We start from the raw sequence: 24,824 nt of genomic DNA, 5'->3' as shown, positions 1-24,824 counted from the left end.
GTAATTATGTGAACTACTTACCTCTAAGAAGGGGTATGTCTGAAGAGCAAGTGCTGAGCAGGCTGCCCAAAAATCCAAAGAGCTTTTCAACAAGAACTTTCATGTCCCCTGATCTTTCATTTTTGTCCCATGAAGGAAGGACTGCTTGTAACAACCGAATAGCAAGAATCTAGGCAACAGTAAAATAAAATTTTAAGTAGGGCTATAAAAGAATACAAGTATGAATAAACAAATGCTCTTACAAATAAGTATGACTAAACATATTCAAGCAGGAAACATTAAAGGCTTTGATGTACAGAATAATTGGCTTTATTTGGACAAATACTAGCACTAGTGAGGAAGCTCTGAAAGGATATGCAAGAGAGACAACAAAAATCTGTAACCATATCCAGCAAATCCAAGAGCAGAATATTGGTGCAGATAACGACACAAATTAACCCAATCTTAATACTCTCAAAAGATGTCAACTCACACTTGCAACTACCTGTAAACATGATCAAATCTGTACAAATGTTTCTTCCATAGGTTAACATTTCTACCGATTAAAAATAGACACCACACAATCCTTTCATCCTAGAATACACTAGTTAAAAAACAAATCTCTTTTAATCACTTGACTTGTCAAAACTGCTCCATGCCACCGTTATATTCAACTTTCCAACAGGTAGAACATCCAAATGTTTTCCAAATTTTAGAACTTTGGGCCTGATTCACACCCGGTCGCAAGCACTGAGCGCTCGCAACCGGGTCGATGGTGGCCCAGAGGGCATGCGCACAACGGAGCCGGCTCCGTCGTGCGCATGCGTGAGTCCCGGATAGCAACGGGCAATCCGTCGCTCCGGGTCTCGCACCAAAGGGGGCGTGCTGTCGATGTTGAGTGACAGCACGCCCCCTTTGGTGGGCGGGCCGGGGGGGTTGGCTGCCCAGAGGGAGGCGTTCCCATGAGAACGCCTACCGTTTGGGGGCGGCTCCACTGACATCACAAATGATGTCAGTGGGAGAGATTCAGGCTCTGTTTGAGCCGAAAGTTCTCTGGGGCTTGCGGCCACAAGACCCTACCACAAGGGTCTCGTCGCAAGCCTGATGGTCGCAATGGTCGTGACCATCGCGACCATCATCCTGGCTGCTCGCCTTAGCGGTGGGTGGCAACCCACAGCAATGCGAGCGGCCAGGAGGCCGCTCCATTAAAAAAAATAAAAAAAAATAAATAAAAACGCCCTTATTCAGAGCGCGTCCAGCTCTGAATCAGGGCCTTTATCCCATCATGATCTAATTATGTGACCACATTCAGAATAAGGTATTAGAGATAGTTGAAAAATCATCAAACCCACTTAAGCTCTTATCTATCGTTGATGCTCTACTTAAAAGGTGCCCATCCACTAGATTATTAAGTTGAGCGATTGAACGATAACAATCGTTCATAAATCGTTTGCAAATAGTTTGAAAAAAGGTCTTAAACAACCAGCGATGCGCATGCCCGCTGGTAGTTTAGACATCTATCATCGTGCAAACATGCTGGTCAACCTGATAACGTCAGGTTGAGCATGTTTGCAGATGATTGATGAGCCTGCACTAAACAACTGCTCGTTCAGTGCAGGCTCATCACAGACTGACAAACGACTGCACGATTACAATGTCGTAATCGTGCAGTCGTTTTCATGTCTGCTAGTGGATGGGCACCTTAAGAGTTAAACAATGGATTGTGCAAAAATTTCAACTAGCGTCCACACCACCCCATCCTAGTTTTCATCTTTCTCCAAAAATCCAATTTCAGATGTCCTCTCTCTAGTCAACAAAGTTACTTCTCCTGGAACCTTTCCTGGATATTTTTAGAGCACCAACACCCTACCAATTCTAAAACAAACATCTGGCCTAAGGACCTACTTTAAGAGAAGTTTGGTCTCAGACTCTAAAACAGTATCTAGAGTAGCGATGCCCAAACTCCGCCCTTAAAGTCCCCTTGCAGTCCAGGTTTTAAGTATAGCCAATCTTGAGCATAGATCGTTAAATCAAAATGTCTGAAGTACTAATTAAGTCACCTGTGATCAAGCATGGACTGGTTATTTTCATCAATTCAAGCATATGGCTGCATAAAAGAAATCAAACACTAACGCAATTGACAAAACACAAGCTTAAAAGCAGTCAGTGAAATTAGTAGTAAAGAATACCTGACGCTGTAAGGAAGCAGCCGTGAAGGATTCTGGTCCCTCTACAATTTTCATTAGCAGGGATATCCATTGTGGCATACTTAGAGTACTGCACATTTGCGGCATAACAGCAACACTGCGAATAAATCCTAATGTGCACCAGCTCCTGTGTTGCTCCTTAAAAACAGCTTTACTTGTTGAAGAAACTAGAAAGGAGGTATGAAAAAAAAAAAAGACATTTCGTTTAAAAAAAAAAAAAAAAAATTACATTGTCAGAATAATGAACTTCAAGGGAGAGTGAGTAGTTAAGCAACAACATATGTTTATTCATTTCTTATAAACCTAAAAGTTCATCTGCAATAAAAACTTGAAAGGTTCAACTCACTTGTTTTGTCCATTGTGCCACTTTCCACTAACATGCGCAGCAAACCACACAGAGTCCTGGTTGCTTCACTCTGCATAACTTCAGCATTAACACCAGCTGAGAGACAAAGGTTCTGGAGGAGATTTACAGTGCTCATCAACATCAAAGAGGTAGGGTGTATATTTCTGTCCACTTGCTCTCCCTCTAAAAAGGGCAAATAAAGGAAGACTAATAGATAGCGTACATCAGATAAGGAGGTTTATGTTCTTACCTGGTTAAATCCATTTCTTAAGAGTTCCATAGTGGACACAGGAACAACGCTGGGTATAGGGCTGTGCAGAAGGACTGGGCACCAAACAGTTAACTTCTTTGACACTAGTGCTGCCCAACTTCCTTCTCCCCTATACACCCCCCCCCCCAGAACAAACCCCTGCAAGCCAGGGTGGGCACCCTCTGTCTCCTATGGAACTCAGAAAAAAGGATTTAACCATGTAAGAACATAAATCTCCTTTTCTTCTTCAATTCCATAGGGGACACAGGGACAATGCAGGGACGTCCCAAAGCATTTCGCCTAAGGGAGGGGATGCTCCTGAGCTGCACTGAGAACTCTCAGCCCAAATGCTGCATCCACAGAGGCAAGTGTCAAAAGAATAGAAACGGATAAACGTGTGGACAGAAGACCACATAGCTGCCCTGCAAAGCTGCACCGCCAAGGCACCTTGGCGAGCTGCCCAAGTAGTGCTACAGAAGACATTCTCCAATTGATGATCCACCCTTGAGATTGGAGAAGATCTATTGCCAGATGAAGATGTTCCCTGAGGACCTCCAGGGCCAGGAAAAGAAGATAGTCCAGGTAAGGAGGAATCCTGACACCTCTGTGCCATAAAAGAGCTGCCATTACTTGAAGACATGAGGAGCCATGTAAAGACCAAATGGCAAAGCCCGAAATTGGGAATGGTCCCCCCCAGACCGCAAACCAGAGGAAGCGCTGGTGAACATGTAAGTAAGCATCCAGAATGTCCAGGGAGGCCATGAAATCCCCCGGTTCCAGCGCCAGAATGATAGAATGCAGAGTTTCCATGCAAAACTTGGGAACCAGCAAGAAGCTGTTGAGTGACTTTAGGTTGAGTGTTGGCCAAAAGGACCCATTCGACTTCTGAACCAATAAGAGGTTGGCATAGAAGCCCATGCCTCTCTGAGCCTTGAGTACTGGAATAATTACCTTGGAGGCCAGAAGGGGGTGAATGGATTCCAGCAGAGCTTTTGCTTTTCCTAACCCACTGGAAGGCATGTGGAAAAGAACCAGGCCGGAGGACACCTTTAGAAGGTCAGAGCCCTGAAAAACCACCTCCAGTACCCAGGCGTCCGAATGTGGTCGCCAGCCAGGTCTCGGAGAAAAACAGAAACCGGCCTCCCAAGCTGGGGTCCCCCAAGGTGGAGGCCCACTCCATCTGGCCGCAGGCTTGTCAACAAACTTTGTAAAGGGACATCTGGCAACCCAGGATTGTTTGCTTCAGGGCTTGGAGCCTTTGGAGGAAGAAACCTGGTACCTGGAGAAAGAATGGCACCTGGCCTTTCCTTTCAGGCAAAAGGAGTGAAAGTTAGACGCTCCTGACCTTGGGGCCGCCACAGAAGGTAGAAACGCTGTCTTGGATTCCGCCACAGTGGCAATAATCTGTTCCAATTCCTGACCAAAAATAATGTCCCCAGAATAAGGAAGAGCCTCCATAGCCTTCTTAGAATCAAAGTCAGTATTCCAGGAACTAAGCCAGAGGGCTCTCCTAGCCGCAATGGAGGAAAATGGCATTATGGAGGTCAGGATACTAGTGTCAATGGCTGCCTCATGCAGATAGAAGGCAGCCTCCTTAATATGTGCCACTAGGAATAATAACTGGTTCCTGGGAGTACCAGAGGAGAGGCCCTCTCCTAGGGCGTCCGTCTAATTCCCGATGGCCTTAGCAAATCAAGCGGAAGCCATAGCCGCATGTGCGATATCACCTGCATGGAAATAAATAGCCTTAAGGAAGATTTCCAACTTCCTACCCGACGGATCCTTAAGGGAAGCCATATTATGGATAAGAATGGTACAGTTCTTAACTAGGTGGACAATATGCATGTCAACCGGAGGAGGAGACTCCCATTTGTGACGCTGCTCGGAAAACCGGGTCACATTCCTGGTCCTCGATTTGCAGGACCAGTTTAACTGCCTTAATCAAGCCCGCTACATCTACCTGGATTCATCCTGGACAGAGCGGGTCTGTTGCTTCAGATGTGGAGACCTCATCTCCTCAAGGTCTGAGAAAACTTAAGAGTCCGAAGCATAAGCAGACTGAGGGGTAGCACTTTCCCGTCTGGATGGTCAGCTTTTGGAAGCACAGTCTTTCTCCAGCATCTGCTGGGAGGAGGCGGACAACTACACCAAACCCTGAACTGACTGGGAGAAGGAACTCATCCATGGCGGTTCAAAAGCAGGTGGCTGCAAATTAGACTGCAAAACCATGGCAGGGTGGGCCCCAGTCGGAGGGAGGATTGTCAACTTGCTCTGACTTTACCTGCGACAGGGAGAGAGCCTCCTTAAGTGCTTTGCCTCTGGAAGACATGGTAGAACCCAAAGCAATCCCCACACAAAAAGCTGCAACAGATAACCCTTTTGCAAGCAGGGCGAGGGGTTCAAGTGCCAAATACACAGAGAGACTGTTTAGCGTTAAACTGGACAGAAAAACTGACAGGAAGAAGGAAAGAAAGAAAATACCTTTCAATAAGAACAAGTACACAGTACATTCAATGGAAAATAGATATAATGGACAGTGAGTGCTCAGAAGTCCAAACCCCAGTTGGCTTTAGGAGCTTAACTGTATAAACCTGACCTGAGAGTGAAGTATACAGGAATACAGGAGCCCAGCTCTCCAGAGACTAGCTGCAGCCAGGTGATGCACTGAAAATGGCCGCTCAGAGTCTTTATGGATCAGAAAGGAGGTGGAGGCGGAGGAAAAACCCTCTAGTGGGAAGCCTTCGTTAGGAAACGCTCCAAGGACTGGGGGAGGAGCCAACTTAGCCATCCACCCCCCTTCTGACAAGACGCCCCCATGGCAAAGGGCCGATACTATAATAGTGCCCCCCGATACCTATGTGCCCAGGAGGTCTACCGGTGGTATGGGCAACCAGGCTACCTGCTTGTCAGAGACCCGCCTTACCTGCTCCCCCGACGTCCAGCTGCGGTCCTCTGCACTTGTGGAGGTCCCAGCCGAAGACGATGATCCGAGTGCCAGCAGCATGGCCACCAGCACTGGGGGTTGGTGGAGTGGCAGCTGCTCACTCAAAACAAAATAAATTTTAAATAAAAGAAATAAAAATTAAAGCTACATAAGCAGCCCCCTGTAATAGCACCAAACTTAAATTGGCCTGCCTGGGAGCAGGGTATAGGGGAGAAGAAGGCTGGGTGCCCTGATGCCAAAGTAGTTAACGGTTTGGTGCCCAGTCCTTCTGCACAGCTATATACCCAGCGTTGTCCCCGTGTCCCCTATGGCAATGAAGAAGGAATTGCAGATTTGCTGGTACAAATCCAGCCAAACCAAAAATATATGCGCAATCAAATAAAAGACACATACAACAAGAAAGAAAGATATGGGGGAGGGTGGAAGCACAAAGACTGACCTGAATCATCCTCTGTGTCAGAGTCATCTGCCATGGGCTGAGCAGCAGGTGGGGGTTCTGTCAGTTTCAGATCATATTTCCCTTCTTTCCCCATTCTGTAGGAATTTGTGCTGCCTGTATCCCATTGAACTCTAATCCAGCCATCCTCTCCTAGTTCTCCAATTACACGGCCTAATCCTGGAGGTGGGCCATCCTTCAGAAAACAAAGCAAGAGAGGGTATTTAGCGTAAGTAAACAAGTAAGCATTGATTATTCAGAAGACAATAAACCATTGAACATTTTACTCCCTTGATTAGACAGTACAGCCAAGCTAAGAATATCAAGCACGCACCATACCTATGCACATATGCTTATGGTGACAGAAAGTCAACATTCTCTCTCGTTCATCCAAGGAACACAGGGGTAGCTGTATTATAACGGTACGTTAAGTGCCGCTATATCGCTTCCTGCTTCGCCTCTTTACCAAGGTGAAGCAGGAAGCACTAACAATGACATGTATGAACAATCTCATCGGCCGGAGAGGGGGGAGCGTTAACTCCCCCTTCTGGCGATCCCTGCCTGAGTACACAGAGCATCAGCCTAGTGCTGATGCGCTGTGTCTCAGTCCCAGCCGGCTCCACTGAGCATGCGCGGGATCTCACAAGTATCGCGAGATCCCACGTGCAGCCCTGGAGCCGCAGCCACCGCAGCAGGGACAGCGCTATCCCTGCTGCGGGGATAGGGAACGCCAGGCTGTAGCGGTCGATAGCGACAGCTACAGTGGGCAGAACGGTCAAGAGATTTGACCGTTCATACATGGCCCAGGCTATCGGCGCTTGATCTTGTAGATAGCAGCGCCGATAATGACACCACCAAACCCCCCGATCATACATCGGGGAGAAGCGGCATCAGCGCACATAACATGCGCTAATACCGCTTCGGCGCTTCTTACATCTCCTCCAATGTACCATATGACACAGGACCTCTATTAGGACTTTGGCACCTTTGCTCCTCTATACCCCATTACTGAGGGTAAGGTTTTTGTTGCTGTTGAGTTTCTATTTGTCTGTCTGCTTGGGGTGCTTTATACACCACACAGGTAGTTTTTTTTTCTGCTGTGGTCATTTCACTTAGACAGTCATCCAGGGCAGGTTAAGGAGCACCATTCTCTGTGTTCAGACAACAGTTATATTAACCCCAAATAATTCAAACAAATGCTGTTTGGGGTGGTGACCCAAGAGTGTCACCAACACATAGGGAGGTTCTAGTTTTACAAAATGTATGTGTACTATTTACAAAATGTATAGATAAATCGAATTGACTTTTTGGGACAATATCTATTTTCAGCTGTATCCAAAGAGGGAGACAAGTCTTTCTTCGATTCCATAGGGGGCACAGGGATGACTCTGGGTAAAGCAAATTACTCACAAGCCCAGGCTTCTCTCCTCTATACCCCGCCCCCAGCCACTGGGACCTAAGTTTAGTTTGCAACCACACGGCAGGAGCGAGGCAGAGGAGAAGGAAGGCCGGCATACATACAGAACCATACACGCCATGGAAAGTACAGCCGAACCAGTCACCAAGAAAACACCCCCCCAGCAGACAGGTGCGTCAGGGCGTGCACCGTGTTCCCTATGGAATTGAAGATAAAGACTTAACAGGTAAGTCGCCTTTTATTCTTCCTCCACTAGGGGGACAAAGGGACAACTCTGGGACAGTGAGCATAGAACGCCCGAAGGCGGCAACCGAGGACACAAAAGTATCAATGCATAAAACTTGATTAACATATGAGCAGATACCATGTGGCAGCCTTACAGTTGCCTACGAAGTCCCCACTGACCGGGTGGAATGGGCAGTTACCACGGCAGGGGTAGGAAGGTTCGCTAAGGGCCAAAGTAGCCAGCCAGCCACTCATATGAACATCATATAAGACAACAGAAAGTTCGACTTGCGGATCTCTCTGGTCCCTCCTGACAAAGCCGGAGAGCCCTCACCACATCCAACGAAGTCTCCGGCTGAGTTGGACCCTTAGTCTGAAATGCAGGAACTACTGTCTTGATTAATATTGAAGCGGGATACCTTTGGTAAGGTAGCCCAGGCGAGTCCTCAATACAGCCCTGTCCCAAAGGAACATAAGACATGGGGAGCGACACAACAAAGCGCTCAGATCAGACACCCTCCGGGCTGATGCTATGGCTAGTAGAAACACAGTGTTCCATGTAAGCCAACGCTATTCCACCGTCGGGAACTGCGCAAATGGAGCAGACTGGAGAACTCTGAGAACTAAAGAAAGATCCCAGGGAGCCACAGGAGAAACGAATGGTGGCTGAAAATGGAGAACCCCCAGAAAAAGTGCGCACTTCTGTCACTTCCTTGAAAAAGGACAGAAAAGCCAAAAATCTGGACCTTCAAGGATGAGAGCCAAGGGCCCAAATCCAAACCTGACTGCAGAAAGGAAAAGGATATGGGAAAGGCGGAAAGACCAGGGGTTTAAACCTTACACATCTTTCTTTAAAAATATTTTTATTTATTTGGTTTTGTTTTGTAAGTCCATTTTAATCTGTTTTCTTGATACATTAAAAGTTATATTTTATTTCAATATTCATATAGGCTATAAGAGTGCTCCATAATAGAGTCTTGCAGATCATGCGATCTCTTTTTGGGTACCTAGAAACGCCCCAACAAACAGATTATGTACAGTACATATGCTTTAATATGTATGTATGTGTATGTGTGACCGGATTACCTCACTTCTCTACACGATCACTGATTAGGCTTGATACCCACTGGATCTTGGGGTATCAGGGATTCTCGCTTACCGTCAGTAACCGCCTGTTACGGACTCCCACTGCGCAGTCATGTAATGGCATGTAACATTGCTGCCACCACCAGGTCCTTCACTGGCCCTGGAAACGCTTGCTGCTGTGTAAGAGTCAATGAGCTGCGGCCACACCTCCTGATTGGTGTCGCCTGATACCCATTGATCCTTCGCAATAGACTGTATGGTAGCTGGCAGAGGGTTTGAGCTTGGAGACACTGGGCTCAATCCAGCACAGCAGAAGAACGGAATAGCATTTCGCGCAGTTGTCGCAGGATTCAGATGCAGTCATTGTAAAGAAAAGATGTTTATTGCTCGGGTTAGTCTTAAAAAAAAAAAAAAAAAAAAAAAGACTATTCCCTTTGGGGGGTATCAGCATTACAAAAGCGTTACAGCAGTTCTTGATGTCCAAAAAATATATACATCCCTCAAAAGGCTCACATGCTCTCTTATGTTTAATACACATTACCACAGGGGGTTTTCACCCAAACAACTTAAGTACATGTGCCTTGCATGCCCAACTTAAACATTGTTCCCTATGGACAGTGGGAGTGGTCACTCCCCTGTGCCTGAGCCCACCCGCAGGGCTAAGCGACGCCTCGGCTCCGTCACGTCTTGAATGAACAAATTGTTACCTCCAAAATGTACTTCCAGGACTGCTAAGGGACCAAACCTGTCACCTCTAGCATGAATCTGAGCTCCAGGAGGTGGGCAACCAAGGACCCCAGGCAGGGTTTTCTGGCTACAGAGGGGAAGCTCTTTGGAGCTCCCCCAAAACCATTAGCTGGCTGCATTGGCCAGCTCCCCATGCACCTCCTCCTACCACTTTCAGGCATGAGGATGCAGGGGAGGACAGCCTGCTTCCCTGGAAGTTACTGAGGGATCCAGCAACCCACACAGACCCCTGGATCCCCTGGGACTTTCAGGGAACAAAGGTAAGTGCAATTTTGCTTTTTAAAGGATACATTTAAAATACATTTAAAATACATTTACCATACACATCCTCTGCGCCAGTGCACAGCATCAGGCTTTACACACAGCAGCATTCTGGCTCAGTGTTGCACACAGTTTTATAATGCATTTAAAACCCTTTTTCATTACATGGGCTTTGTCAGCACACCCCAGCGGTGCTGGGGTACTGGGAGCAAAGCTCCCAGTCCCAAGCATGGGCCACTTAGGGGCGTATTCAATTAGAGGCGAAAAACAGGCGTTTTAGTCGGCGGCAAAATCGCCCGATTTTCTCAAAAAATTAAATCTGCTGTTTTTCGCCAAAAAAACAGGCGAAAAATTTTCTCCATCTCAGACCAGGAGAAAAAAAAAATGCAAAATCCCTATTTTTGCTTACAAATGTGGGGATTTCTTTCAGAACCGTTTGGACACCCTACAATGATAAGTTGCCCCAACATTTTTTCGTAAGTTGCGTACATTGTCGACAAACAACCGCGCCAATTTTGGGTGGAAAAAAAAACCTGTTGAATCTGATATTTCGGGGGGCGCTATGTATTCGTCAAGTGTTTTAAACATCGCACGCTGGCACAGCAGGCAGTTTAACGCTTTTTAAAATTGCATTTTTTGTGACACGAAAATATACTTGCACCCATTTTAAAGTACCCCCAATTTAAGTGGAACAATAATTTCCTGGAAAAATGTTTTTTTTTTTTTTTTTTTTAATAACTTTAAATGATTTTGTGTGGTCTTTTTTCACCAAAGTATGCAACTTCCGAAAACATTTTGGAGGGTAATTTATCATTGGGTGAGGGGGTGGTCTAAAGGGTTCTGAAAGAAATCCCCACATTTTTAGCCACAAATAGACACCTCCCTCCCCAATGATAAATTACCCCCCCCAAAAAAACAGTTTTCATAAGTTGCGTACTTTGTAGAAAAAAAAGACTGCACAAAGTCGTTGAAAATGATAAAAAAAAAATAATAATAATTCCAGGAAATTATTGTTCCACGTAAATTGGGGGTACTATAAAATGAGTGCAAGTATATTTTCATGTCGTAAAAACGCAATTTTAGAACGTTAAAAAACTGCCTGCTGCGCCAGCGTGCAATGTTTAAAACACATGACGCATACATACCACCCCCCCCCAAAAAAAAATCAGACGAAATACGTCAAATATTTTCAACGGGGCTTTTTTTTTTCACCCAAAATTTGCGCAGTTGTTTTTCAACAAAGTACGCAACTTACGAAAAAATGTTGGGGTCATTTATCATTAGGTGGGGTGTCCAAAGGGTTCTGAAAGAAAACCCAACGTTTGTAGGCAAAAATCGGGATTTAGATTTTTTTTTTTTTCCCTCGTCTGAGGTGGAGAAAGCTTTTCGCCTGTTTCAGTCTATCCTATTATCGCAGGTGCGATATCAGCGAAACAAAAAAAAAAAAAAAAAAAAATCGGCCGATATTATTGCCACTAATTCAATCCGGCACCAAGCCCTGCAGTCCGGGTAGTGCTGGAGCCGATTCGGGTAAACAGCTCAAATCACTGCAGCTGCTGGGCTCAGCTCGGCTGCAGCACTCAGCTGCCGTTAACCCTCTGCTCTGGGGGGTACCAGGAGCTGGCTTGCCTGGTCCCCCTTTCTGCCCTCAGCACTGGGGGGTCCAGGGAGTGGGCTTCCCTGTCCCCCTGAGTGCGGCCAATCTGCTTAGGGGTGGCGGGAGCTAAGCTCCAGTCACCAGTAGTCTGTGTACAGTCTGCCCAGGTGTAGGTAAACTAGTGCCGCACAGAGAGACGGCTAGCCCGGTCCCCTCATGTGTGGCTTTCAGCCCTGCAGTCCAGGACACTTGTCTTTCCCTAGGGATGGCCATCGGTATGGTTACCATCGATAACAAAATAGAAAGTGGCCATCGATGGTAACTAACTATGCAATGGATGACCATCGATGGCTTCAACAACCCATGATCATCCCAGTTCTTTGACTGATTGGCCCGTGGGCCAATCAGAACTGGAGGGTGTGGCTTCGCGGGTGTCAGAGCTATGTTTTGTGTACCGGCACCTTCAGAAAAAAACAAAAAACTATTCAGTTATGTTCCCATCTGGTAGAGATTGATTGCTATAGATACATATACATCTGATAGAGATAGAGTATATACATTATACATCTCTCTCTCTCTCTCTCTATAGAACCCGCCCCCACTTCCCCAGAAAATCCTGCGTTTGCCCCTGCCCCGGGTTTTGTGCTGTGGGGGTGAGCAGGTGGCTATTTGGTTCTGTGGGGGATGAGGGTAAATTCCTACGGCTGCTGATGACAATGAAGAATGGTGGGCGGGCGGCCACAAAGGGATACTACCGTTTGGCAAATAGTTGGGGGGGTGTGAGGATGGGCCAGCTGCTGCTACTACGACTACTTTTTAGCTGTCTACTCTTGCCCCCTCCTATTCCCAAGCACTGCCTTTCCCAACCACCTCCTTGCACCCAAGTACTGCACCAGCTGCTATCTACATTTGACCCCTCCGTAACCCCAGCAGTATCTGCACCTAGCCCCTTCCTTTTCCACCAGCACTTTCGCAACTGCTGTTTGCCCTTACTCCCCTCTATCCCCAGCTCTACTCCAACTGCTGTCTGCCTTTACCCCCAGCTCTACACCAAATGTTGATTGTCCTTAACCCCCTCTACCTCAATTGTTACTTGCCCCCAGCACTATCCTAACAGCTGCCTGCCCTCACTCTTCATAATATCTGATGGGACCCAAAAACAGTTGGAGTAGGAACCCAATTTCTTAAAGTGAGGGGTCCCTGGGACCCACAAACTTTCGATTAGCGCGATCACGGAATTAAGGGCTTTACTGAAACTTTATTCAGTGGACGTGAAGTTTTTTACAATTTGGAAAACCATGTTTTTTCTGGCTATTTCCACCGCCCAGAGGGTATGAAAATTGGGAGAGCCTAAAAAGGTGGCATCTAAATGAGGACATTCTGATTTTGATACTGATTAACTGATTAGGAAGCAGTCTACTGAGGAAGACCGATATCTTCACTTATTATTGGTTATTCGGGAACTGCAGATATATATCAAAAGGACATGAAAGTTCATGCCTACAATATAGGTTGGTCTACATCAAAACAGATTATAGCTAGATGGATCAGATTGATTTGACATGCTTCCATTGTGGCAGGGAAACTTCCTTGCAGTGTATAGACATTCGCCCAGAACAGCAAGCGCTTATTCGGGGGTGGTGCAGTGCTCTGTCAGGTATTCAGAAGCGCTTCAGTTAAAACTTTTCAAAATTCTAGAAATTTGATGTCTTTTTGCAGCAAAATACACCAGGTTTATTCAGAAAGTGCAAACCTATGTTCCAGTGTCACCAATTGCATGATGAGAAAACAGGATTTTTATACTTGTGTTAAATTTTATTATCCAAATCTGTTGAGTAACAGTGAGCGCACAATGATAAACTTAATCAAAAAGTTTATAGATGGTGTTTCCATTTTACTGTCTTTTTTCCTAGACTGTGGGAAGTCGTTAGAAAAAGAACATAGTTCACTACAAATGTAAGTTTATTGTTCTCAAGTATAGAATATGATAGAAAAGAAAGAAAACTTTTCCAAAGTATCCAACTTAGACTAATTCAGTCTCTGCCATAAAAGAATCATGGAAAACAGATAAAATTACATGTCAAATAGTGCACTCCCTTAAAAGATGATGAGTTTTGGCACAACAACAATTGATGGATAAAAACAGATACCCACAGTAAAGCACTTCAAGAATTTATTATTTGGAAGACTCTGCAAACCAAGAGCCTACCTGGTCTCCCCATTTCCAGTCTACTCCTCTCATCACTCTGGTTCCAATTTTCATCATGGCTGCTAGCTCTGGCCCAGAGGCAGGGAGCTGCACTGGTGCAGTTTCCTTTCTGGACTCTTCCAGCACAGTGGCAGAGGCTCCTATTACGCATGCACTTGAATCTTCTTCACAGTTATCAGAACTAGGACCTGGGTAAACCAGATCATAAATACATAAAAGTGATTTTACAAAGAGATCCTCATTTTTAACAATTTAGCTTATGGTTTATTCAGCCGGTATACAGTGTCCCCCAACTAGAGGCCAGGGAAATATCCACTGACTACAAAAAAAAAAAAAACACACAAAATATTAAATAGTAGAACAAATACATGTCTACAGAAAATCTAACAAGCCAGCAGGTAAATGCAATTTGTACAAACTTTTTGAGCAACTGTCATCTATGGGCCTGATTTAGCTTGGATCGCAGTTGCCAATACGCACGCAATCAGCAGATTGTTGCGTACTGCGCAGGCATCGCAGTGAGCGTGCCGGCCACTGCAATCAGGACTGCGATCGCAGTGACTACGCAGACCCATCGCAGAGTGCATGACAAGAAGTGCCATTTGTGAGTGGTGACGAGGGGGTGCTCAGGGAAACGCAGGCATGCCAGTGCATTTGAACATCGTTGTATGGGCGTGCATAAATTATCCACTGTGATGCCCTATGCAGCCTGAGGCCTCCAAGCGTGCGCTGACGTTAGCAATTTCTCAGTAAGGTCAGACCTTGTGCAAGTGTGCTGCGATGGAACTCTATTGTACTGATGTTTTCGCAGTCTTGCTAAGGATTACAGATGTGTGTAAAGTAAACTGGGCGTCCTTATGTAGTGCTGCAGCGGCATAGCGATCACAATTAATTACCATACTATCGCAGTTGAACTGTGTGTGTAATCGCAGCTGCAATCGCAATAGCGATCCTTGCTGAATCAGGCCCTACTGTATGTGAATAAACCCAGCACAGTCAGTCCAAGGGTCTCCTTGTCTTTGTACAGTCACAACAAGCAAAAGTACAGATAATGGCAGCGGATTAATGAAAGTTATCAAAAAATGTTCTATTTTCACAGCAATTATATAAACGTTCCAATATGGAAACCAACCGATCAATCGGAGGATGGTCTGAGTCAAGGCCAGTACCCCAGAATTGAATAGCAGACTGAGGCTATTTGCACCATGTTGCCGTGTCAGCATGTTCAGCATAACTAGCATGAATCTGGCTTGTGGAATGGTCCCTAAGCTTGGTCCAGAAGGATTCTCATTGGTAATTGTCTGAAGAGGTACAGGTTGAATGCCTAAAATAAAAATGAAATTTTAGGTTTCTACAATGGTTTACACAGAAAGCCACAAGTCTCCTAGAGGTACTTACCCATTTCTTTGAATTTGATAGTCGATTCAAGTAATATATTTCTAATATTCTGTATGGCCCAGGCGTATAGTTTGCCATATGTCACCTCTATTAGCATTCGGTTAAAAGGTGGAATAAGATCAACATCCTTCAAACAGTCTGTCAGTGGCTCACTATAATACAAAAAGCAACTTAAACATGGAACAAAAACCTATCTGCAGAAAAGCAAAAGTAGCTTTAAAAAAAAAAAAAATTTACCTCAAATTTGTTCCCTCTGGGACAAGTCTCTGCCAGCCACAAAACATAGCATATTGTACAGATGGAAGTATAAAGTTTTTTGCTGCAAGTTTTAGCATAGTGTCGATTCCTTCTAGACGAACTTCTGCTCTCTCAAGCTACAATCAACAATAACATTCAAATAAGAACAATCTGAAAATAAAGGTTTACACATTGCCCCAGAAAAATAATTAGGGAAATGCTCAACACACTTAAAGTGAACCAATCCCCTAAAAAAACAGTAGATGGAGCCATTTATGAAAAACACAACAGTATTCTTGAAAAAACAACATCAACACTTAGATCAAACGATGTGACCAAAGCAAATACGGCATACATTAAAATGGAGAAACGGTAACGGATAATGCAATCTTAAGGGCCTTATTTAGAGCTGGTGAAAGCAGCAGCCATGAAAACAGCACAAATCTGCACCAGCTTCATCCTTGGTGCAGGAGATCAGTCTAAAGTCGGATAGATCTCTACATATGCTCATCTCTGAATATCCCGCCAATTCCCATCAACATGCCCACAGACTCCTTATCCTACAAGTAAACCCCACATTGACGCTCAGTTATACTCATGCAGTTGCAAGTGATGATCTGATGCAAAAGATTCTGAATTGCCCAAAGCTCAAAGTTGCATATCCAGGCCCGAAGACATGGGCAGTCATGAGATCCGTGCTCAGAATTGTGTGCAACTCTGATTTAGAACTTGCGTATAAACAACAAGCTGGATATATAACCTCATACAGAAGTTTATTTGAAACCATAACTAGTTTCTCAGACACCGCAAATACTGTAGCTGCCCTGTTCTTTGACATCCTGCTTAAACTGATATAAGGATGGAAGATCAACAGTGAATAGGTTGACACCAGATGGTCGGCAGGGTCGACATTTTTATGTTTTTTCAACATTTTTAAGGTTAGGGTGAGGGCTAGGGACTAGAGGGAGAGTTTGTATTAGGCACCAAGGGGAGTATTCGAGACACTAGGATAGGGTTTGGATTAAATGATATTAAAAAACAGTGATGACCATTTGAACCTGATAACCCATTAACTATGTCAACCTTATGCACCTTTGAACATTTGTCAGTCACCCTTTTGACCTATTGTGAGTCGACCTACTGTCGATCCATTATACCACACTTCTTAAGGGGCATACACACGAGAAGTTATCTTTGAACGATATCGTTCAAAGATATATCATTCATATCGCTCAGTGTGTATGCAATGAACGACCAACGTTGCGCGTTCCCGAATGGACGACAACGATATCTTTGGTCGTCCGTACATGCAGGCCAATTTGGACGATATCGTTAAGCATTGCCTGTTCAGAGATGTGGCAGGATGACTTTACTGAAAGATATCGATCATAGATATCTTTCAGTGTGTACACCCAATATAATTTGTCCTGAATTCAAGGGAAATTGTTCAGCGATATCGTTGATGCAGCACATAGTTCAGTGTGTACCCCGCTTTAAACGCTCCACATTATGATACGGCCTTGATTCTAGGCAGGCTTGCCCTCATGAATGTAATCTACTAAAATGGGATCAAGTCACAATGCCAACTTGGTCAAAGTCAACAAGAAAAATGTTGAGATTCAAAAATGTCAACACGGTTAAAATGTTGTCATGTTCAGAATGTTAGCAGTACTTTGTGTTATTGTTATGGTATAGGTTAGGGCAGTGGTTCCAAATCGTTCTCAGTTCGATGCTCCCTTAGGGTCTCCATAATTTTTTCAAGACATCACTAAGCCTTCCCTTTACCCCTCTCCATTTGTCTCTCTATGTTAAACCCCTCCACCACCCCTTAGTTAGCTTTACTTGCGATAGTGAGCGCCGTTCTGCAGCATTGTTCCCGAGATCAGACGATTCCGGTCTGACATCGCACAACGACATTTTTTCTTGTCGACATAATGTCCATGTCAACATTCTGACTGTTGACATTCTGGTGTCAACATTCTGAATATCGATTTTCATACCACACCTACTAAAATACTTTGCTGCTGTGGACATTCCAAAAATCTGACTAAGATATAAGTTACCCAATTCCAGCACAGTGGATAGGCATGTGGATTTTATTTTCCCAGAAGATTAATGTTATTCCAACACAGCAAAGAAGACCTATCCAAAATGGCCAAAACACAAACCCAGTGATTATTCTTACTGAATGAAAGTGAACTAAAAGCAAATGTGTATACATTTTTCTCTTAAAAAAACACCAAAAAGAGAAATCCTTTGTTGGTCTTGCTTCGGCATGGATATAACTTTCCAGAATAGCAAAAACGCAAGATTCTACACAGAGGTTTTCATAAAATCTGCTCATGAAAATAATGTATTTTGGGGAAGGGTTTCTTAGCTAGTTTTCAATGTCTTTGATCTATACAATTGTGGAAACTATATGGTAGCCTAACCATGCAAACCATTTAAAAAGAAAACCTGCTGCATTAAATGAGGTGACCCCTGTTTTTGTTTTTTGACCCAAGATGGGGGAGGTCGCACTCGCAGCATAAAAGATTGTCCATCTGTGGACTTTTCTACAGTGTAGAGGCTATTGTGGTGATCTCACTAGACAACAACCTACAGATGTGACCTCATATACTATTGCAGCATTCGCGCCAAAAAGCACATCTCGGTGCGCCAGGTCCCAGGCAACTCGACTTGCGCTTAATGCCTTTTTCACTCAAACGGTGTTACATTGCAATGCTTTGCAAGACTGCACTGATTAATATGATATGCAACGCTTAAATAAAGTATATGTGTGCAACAGAGTCTAAATCTGTATACGAAGTGCTATGATGCAGAAGCCGCAGATTTTATTCACACCAACTTTCACTGTACAGATTCAGACTCAGTCGCACACAGATATACAAGCATCGCATGTCATTAATCAGAGCAATGTGGTGAAGTGGTTTTGTTGCATCGTGTTGCAGCTAAGATGCACATTCCAACGAAAAAGACACTACACTGGGACCTGGAGGACCGGACACCAATAGCAAAGCTTTTCAATCTCAGGATGCTCCGGTCCTTCCCCCACAGCCTTAGGGCAGTTTTGTTAACAAGCCCAAGACAGGAGCAGGATAGGAGAGAAGGAAGACTTGGTACACTGAAGAATCACACTCTCACACAGAGAAGGAAACAAATGACCAGGAGAAGAAACTCATAGAAGCTAGGAGCGTCAGGGTGGGTGCCCTATGGACTTCGGAGAACCCTAAGCTCGAAGGAAGCATCCTGAGAGGCAAATGTATCAAAGGCATAAAACCTTAGAAAGGTGTGGACAGAAAACCAGGTGGCTGCCTTGCATAGCTGTTCAGCCGAGGCACCAGGCCGGGACCCACAGAGCGAGTAGAATGAGCAGATGAGCAGATACTGAAGCTGGAATAGGAAGGCCAGTCTGCGTGTAAGCCTGTGAGATACGCGAATCCATCTGGCCAGAGTCTGTTTGTTAGCTGGCCATCCATTCTGTGGAATCCATATAGGACAAAGAGGGAGTCCGATTTCCTGATGGAAGTAGTGCAGTCCACGTAGACCAGAGCAGGGACCATGTCCAAAAAGGCCTCACCTGCCGAGAGGTCAGGTGACGTAAATGCCGGAACCACAATTTCCTCATTCAGGTGGAAGCGAGAAACCACCTTGGGAAGGAAATCTGCGTGTGTACGAAGAACAGCCTTGTCCTGATGAAATATTAAAAAGGGGGAGCAACATGAAAGCTCCCCTAAATCAGATACCCGGATGAGCAGATGCTATAGCCAGAAGAAATACAGAATTATGGTATGAACATACCTGTTGATAATTATTTTTCTTCAAGATCCATAGGGTCCACACGAATTACCTTGGGATATATAGTTGGACGACATCCATTGCACCAAACAGCAAAGCTTTGGAGTTCCCAGCATGCACTGGTCCTCCTCACTAAATCCCCTGCCCCCAGACACAGGCATTCAGTTCGTAACTAATCATCGCAGCAAGGAGACAGAGAATGGAGAAGGAAGAAACATTTCACCAGAAACACTCTACGTACGAAGAGGGAATCTTATGATATATAGGGCCAAATGTAATAGTTAGTCTGTTTTGTTAAATTGCGAGTTTGGTGCTAAACTCGCAATTTTTCACAACTCTCCAATGTAATAGGGTGTCTGTTCACTAAAACTCGCATTTTTCAGAGTTACTAAAGCTCTCCATTCTCAAACTCGCATCCAGATGTTTTCACATTGAAAACAATCAACTCGCCCAATGTAATAGAGTGTCTGTTTCAGACTCGCAAAAAAAAGTTTACCAAAAGTCCCCAAATAACAGACCTGCTTCAGGCTAGCGAGTACATCCTGAGCAAGTCAGATTAACACAGAAACATGCACATATATCCATGAGATATGTACATGTTTCTGTGTGTACTTATGTTAAATGTTTTTAAATAAAATAAAAAAAAACGTGCACCCCCTCCCCAAAAGCATAACCAGCCACGGGCTTTATAAAGCCTGTTCTGGTTCTAAAAATACAGGGGCCAAAATGCGTAGGGGGCCCCTGTATATTAAGAACCAGCACAGGGCTTTGTTGAGCTGGTCCTGGTTCTGGAAAATCAGGGGACAAAACGAGTAGGGGTCCCCTGAAAATTCCAGAACCAGCACCGAACTCTGTCTAGCGGGGGGATAATGCCACAGCCAGGGAAAACCTTTCACCGGTTTCCCCGGCCAAAGCATTACCCCTGACCGCTAGTCAGTCCAGGCCGGGGATCCCTGGGGAGTTGGGTACCCCCCCAATAAAGGGGTACCCCTCTCCAGGGCACCCCAGGCCTAGACTGAAAGCCCGGGGCTATCCCCGGCACCCTAGGGCGGTGGGTGCCGGGTTGATAGTGTAAAATTTAAGTTTTCAATATTGTCTTTATTTGTAGAACCACAAATACCAGCAAGCCTCCCCTGCATGCTGGTATTTGGAGAACCACAAATACCAGCATGCGGGGCATTACGGGCCCGCTGGCACTTGTAGTTCCACAACTAAAGAAATACGTAAATAAACAAACATACACCGTGAAAGTATAATTTTAATAAAACATACATGCACACTCACACATACTCACCTAGTATCCGAAGTGTGCCCTGGTCATTTACGCGGAGCAAAGGTATGTGTACACACATACCTTTGCTCAGTCCGTATGGTTCGGTTTTTTTTCGTTTTTTTATTTTAACCCCTGGATTGCCTACTCGGACAAGTGGACGTGATCTACGCATAGGAGAGGTGAGTACGGATTTTTTTTTCAGGTACACCCCTATGGATTACTTCGGATACTAGGTGAGTATGTGTGAGTGTGCATATATGTTTTATTAAGATTAAGATCCACGTTTGCTGAGAGTCTAGTATCGTCCCCAGGTGTATCATCCGCTGAGTTGGTGCAGGAGAGGATTTCTTCCAGTTGATCACCCACCCGTGCTCCTGTAGGCAAGCTACAGTTATCCGTAGATGACATAGTAATGACTGACCAAGTATGAGAAGGTCGTCCAGGTATGGCAGGATTCTGATTCCCCGACGCCTGAGCCAGGGAGTCATGACCGCCATTACTTTCGTATACACCCTTGGAGCTGTGGCCAGCCCGAAAGGTAGAGACTGGACCTGAAAATGTAGTTTACTGCAAACCTGAGAAATCTCTGGTGGGATTTTGTAATTGGGATATGCATCCTGAATATTGAGTGAAACCATGAAGTCCCCTGGTTCCATTGCAAACATGATTGACCGTAAAGTCTTCATGCAAAATTTTGGCATCCTGACAAATTTGTTGAAAGTTTTCAGATTTAGAATGGGTCTGTACGACCCATTAGGCTTGTGGATTAGAAATAAGGTTGAGTAGTAACCCCCTCCCCTGTTCCGTCCCAGGAACTGGGACGACCAACCCTGCTTTTAGAAGAGCCTCCCACAGAATCCTGGTAGGCCCGGACCCTGACTGGGCCCCGGGCAAATCCGTACCACGAACCTCCAAGGGGGACATCTTCTGAAAGAAATAGCATAGCCGCGAACTACCAACTCCCGTACCAGGCATTCATGGTCGTTTGATGCCAGGCCCGGGAGAACTGTAGCAGTCAGCCTCCAATCCTGACATCCGCCAGGGGGAGGCCCGCCCCATCAGCCAGCAGGCTTACCGTTTGGTTTAGCTATTGGACGCTTGTTTGCCCAGGACTTCCTGGGCGGTCCCTTTCTCTTAGACTGCCGTCTCTTAGCTGAGGACTGTCTTTGTCTCTTGCGCCCGAAAGGACCGAGACGGCCAATGTATTCTGGTCGTAGAGATAGTCGGTAATTCTGCGGACCTTGGTGTAGACAGAGATTTCATGATCTCATCTAAAAAAACTTGGACCAAAAATCACCTGTGAATGGCAAGGATTCTAACGCTTTCTTGGACCCTGGATCCGCTCTCCAGGGTTTCAACCATATGGTCTTACGGGTCGCCACTGAGTTAGCCGACACTCTCGATGCCATTATACCCGCATCGATGCCTGTTTCCCCCAAGTATACAGAAGCCTCCTGTATCTGACCCAGCAAAAACCTCTGTTCTCTTGTTGGGTCTACAATCATTTCGGCCAAAGATTTGGTCCAATCTTCCATTGCTTTAGCCAGGCAGGCTATCGCCGTGGCTGGTCGGAATGGGTATGAAATACCGCCGGCCGGCGGTTCGATTCCCGGCAGCGGCAGCCCGACAGGAGCAGAGTGCGACGCAGCGGAAGCCCAACAGCGCTGGAAATCCCGATCGTGGATAGGTAAGTATCCACTAACCTAACCCCCCTAACCCTCCTTAGGGGTGCCTAACCCTAACTACCCCCCCAAGTGCCTAACCCTAAGTCCCCCCCGGGGGTGCCTAACCCTAACCCTCCCTCCCCCTAGCCTAACCCTCCGGGGGGGTGCCTAACCCTAAGTCCCCCCCGGGTGCCCTAAACCTAAAACGCGGCTGTCCGCTCGCAGCGCCCGGCATCACTACGATCGTGATGCCGGGCGCTGGTCTCCCGGCGTCGGGGAAATGCGGGCGTCTACATCTAGACGCCCAGCATTTCACCCTTGCCGAGATAAGACAGTCGGGAAGCCGGCTGCCGGTATATAGGCAGTCGGCTTCCCGACTGGTCTGGTAATTGCCCCTGACAGGGAAAAAAAATTGTCTTCAGATAAATATCCAACCTCCTATCCACACCATCCTTTAGGGAAGATGCCGTAGGGATAGGCAATGTAGCGCTCCTAACCACTCTAGTACTATGAGCGTCTACTGTGGGGGAAACCTCCCATTTCCTACACGTTCCCGGCGCATATGGGTACCTAGCAGCAATCTTTAGTAGCTGAAAACAACCTGCAAGGGGTCTTCCATGCTTCAGAAAAAAGATTTGTGAGCTGTCCTGAGTGTGGATAATAATCTTTTGCCACAGTCTGACGTCTAAAGACCACCTCTTTAGATGCTGATAGGACCTCCTCCTCCTGTATATTGAGGACAGACACCACTGCCCTCACCAAGGCAGGAACATCCACCAGGGATTTTATTATCATTCAACGAGCCTGACCCAGAAACCAGAGACTCCCCTTCTGATGAATCAACCGGGTCTGACTCTGGGAGGAGACATGACGACTCTTATGCCCTCTTTTCCTAGGCACTCGAGGGGAGGACCAAACCCCTTGACTGCGACCTTGTTTATTAACAACAACAGTACCTCTGGAGTGACAGCCACTCACTAAGGTTCCGTAGCTGCTACAGGATTCGCAGTAGTAACAGACCCCCCGGGAACCTGTTTACTGCACTTTTTACAAAACCCTTCCAGATTCACATCCTGTTCAGATAGGCCTGTAGCACAGGACTTACAAAACATCAGTACTGAAGCACTTAGTTCTTTATCAACTGAAAGAACAATGCAATACAACATAATGTGACTTTTTACTATCGGTGACGCACCCTACCTTCAAAAAGGACAAGGGGAAAAACAGGAATAGTAATACCTGACAAATTGTGAAACACAGGCAGTGTACATACAGCAGCTGACACACAGTCACATTCAATGCATAAAGACACGCAACTGCGTCCACAATGTGTACTCAACTAAACCAAGCCCCGGCAGGGGAAGGTAGGATATAGAGTATGCTATATACCAAACCCAAAGGAGAGGTATAGAGAGACTGACCCAAACCTCTGAGAACTCCGCTGCAGCCGCTGAGCAAACGTTAAACTGCGCGCTTCCCATGCACAAGGAGGTCATTTATACCAGATGCTGGAGTCTCTTGCCGGAAGTTAGGAGGAGGAGTGGCCGGGGGAGCGCCAATCTCCCCTAAGCTGCGTCTATTGACGGCCGGGTACGCTGCATTACAAAGTGGCAAGACGCCGACCAGTACGCACTGCCACCCATCCCCGGCAACAGTCAATAATGTCCCGACCGCCGTGGTGAGGAATAGTCTGTGATACGAGTACAACTCTCACAAGCAGCGGCCTGTGATGCATCTCAACACTCTGAGGACTGCTCACGCATGATTCCCCGAAGGGAATCCTTACCAGACATCTCCGTTTGCCCGACCGCAGTCCCGGACCTCAGCGCCTTCCGGCCGCCAGCTAAGCCATGCTGAGGCCGGCCGAAAACACTCCGGGCAATACAGCGAACTGGTGTATCGACCGTCGGCAGAGGTAGATGGACTCGCAGTATAGCGTCTAACCTGGCGCCATTACCGCTAAACTCATGAAGTCTCATAACTTTAAGGTAAGAACACATAAATAAAAAAAAATAAAAAAAAAGCTTAGGTCTTCTTGGAAGTCCCACTGTATAACAGGTGCGTATTGCCGCCCACCAAACAAAAAAACTGAATGCCTGTGTCTGGGGGCGGGGGCTATAGTCAGGAGGACCAGTGCATGCTGGGAGCTCCAAAGCTTTGCTGTTTGGTGCAATGGACGTCATCCAACTATATATCCCAAGGTAATTCCTGTGAACCCTATGGAACCAGAAGAAGAAACAGAGTCTTCACAGTGAGCTACTTGACATCCACTGATTCCAGGGGTTCAAATGGAGGTTCTTGAAGTACCACTGACAAATCCCATGGAGCCACAGGAGAAAAAAGAGGTTGTATACGTAGAACACCTTGCATGAAGGTATGATCCTGTATAGTAACAATTCTGCGCTGAAACCAGATAGACAAAAGCAGAGACCTGCACTTTCAGAGATGCTAGGCGGAGGCCTAGATCCAGTCCAGCTTGAAGAAAGGCAAGAATTCTATAAACCTTAAAAAGACTTGCGGGTCATACGTTTCTTGGAGGCACACTATTGGAAATACGCATGCCATATACTGTGGTAAATCCTGGCTGAGGTCAGTTTATGTGCTCTGAGCATGGTCTGGACCACAGAGCTGGATGGGGTAGCCGTTCCACCTGGAGAGGATCAGGTGTTGTAGGGGCCTGGAGTGAAACTGGGTGAACTCCACCATGTCGAAGGCGGACACCATTGATCCCAAGGCCTGCATTGCAGAGT

At 45.9% G+C, this 24,824-nt stretch overlaps 1 protein-coding gene across 5 annotated transcripts in view; it reads right to left on the bottom strand.

The window, feature by feature from the left end:
• The window catches only part of HERC2 (HECT and RLD domain containing E3 ubiquitin protein ligase 2), a 268,507-nt gene that overhangs the window by 132,807 nt on the left and 110,876 nt on the right, over positions 1–24,824 (bottom strand). For all 5 annotated transcript variants that reach the window (XM_088454087.1, XM_088454088.1, XM_088454089.1 and 2 more), the window contains exons 33-40: positions 15,340–15,476; positions 15,103–15,254; positions 14,837–15,028; positions 13,705–13,892; positions 6,166–6,358; positions 2,533–2,715; positions 2,169–2,353; positions 22–169 (exon numbers count right to left, since the gene is read on the bottom strand). In XM_088454087.1, coding sequence (XP_088310213.1) covers positions 22–169; positions 2,169–2,353; positions 2,533–2,715; positions 6,166–6,358; positions 13,705–13,892; positions 14,837–15,028; positions 15,103–15,254; positions 15,340–15,476 — 1,378 coding nt within the window. The remainder of the gene's footprint in view (positions 1–21; positions 170–2,168; positions 2,354–2,532; positions 2,716–6,165; positions 6,359–13,704; positions 13,893–14,836; positions 15,029–15,102; positions 15,255–15,339; positions 15,477–24,824) is intronic.

The sequence above is a fragment of the Taudactylus pleione genome, unplaced genomic scaffold (assembly GCF_031769625.1).
Source record: "Taudactylus pleione unplaced genomic scaffold, aTauple2 ptg000609l, whole genome shotgun sequence".
Taxonomy (NCBI): Eukaryota; Metazoa; Chordata; class Amphibia; order Anura; family Myobatrachidae; genus Taudactylus; species Taudactylus pleione.
Note: the sequence above shows the minus strand (reverse complement) of the source record. Positions and strands in the feature narration are given on the sequence as shown.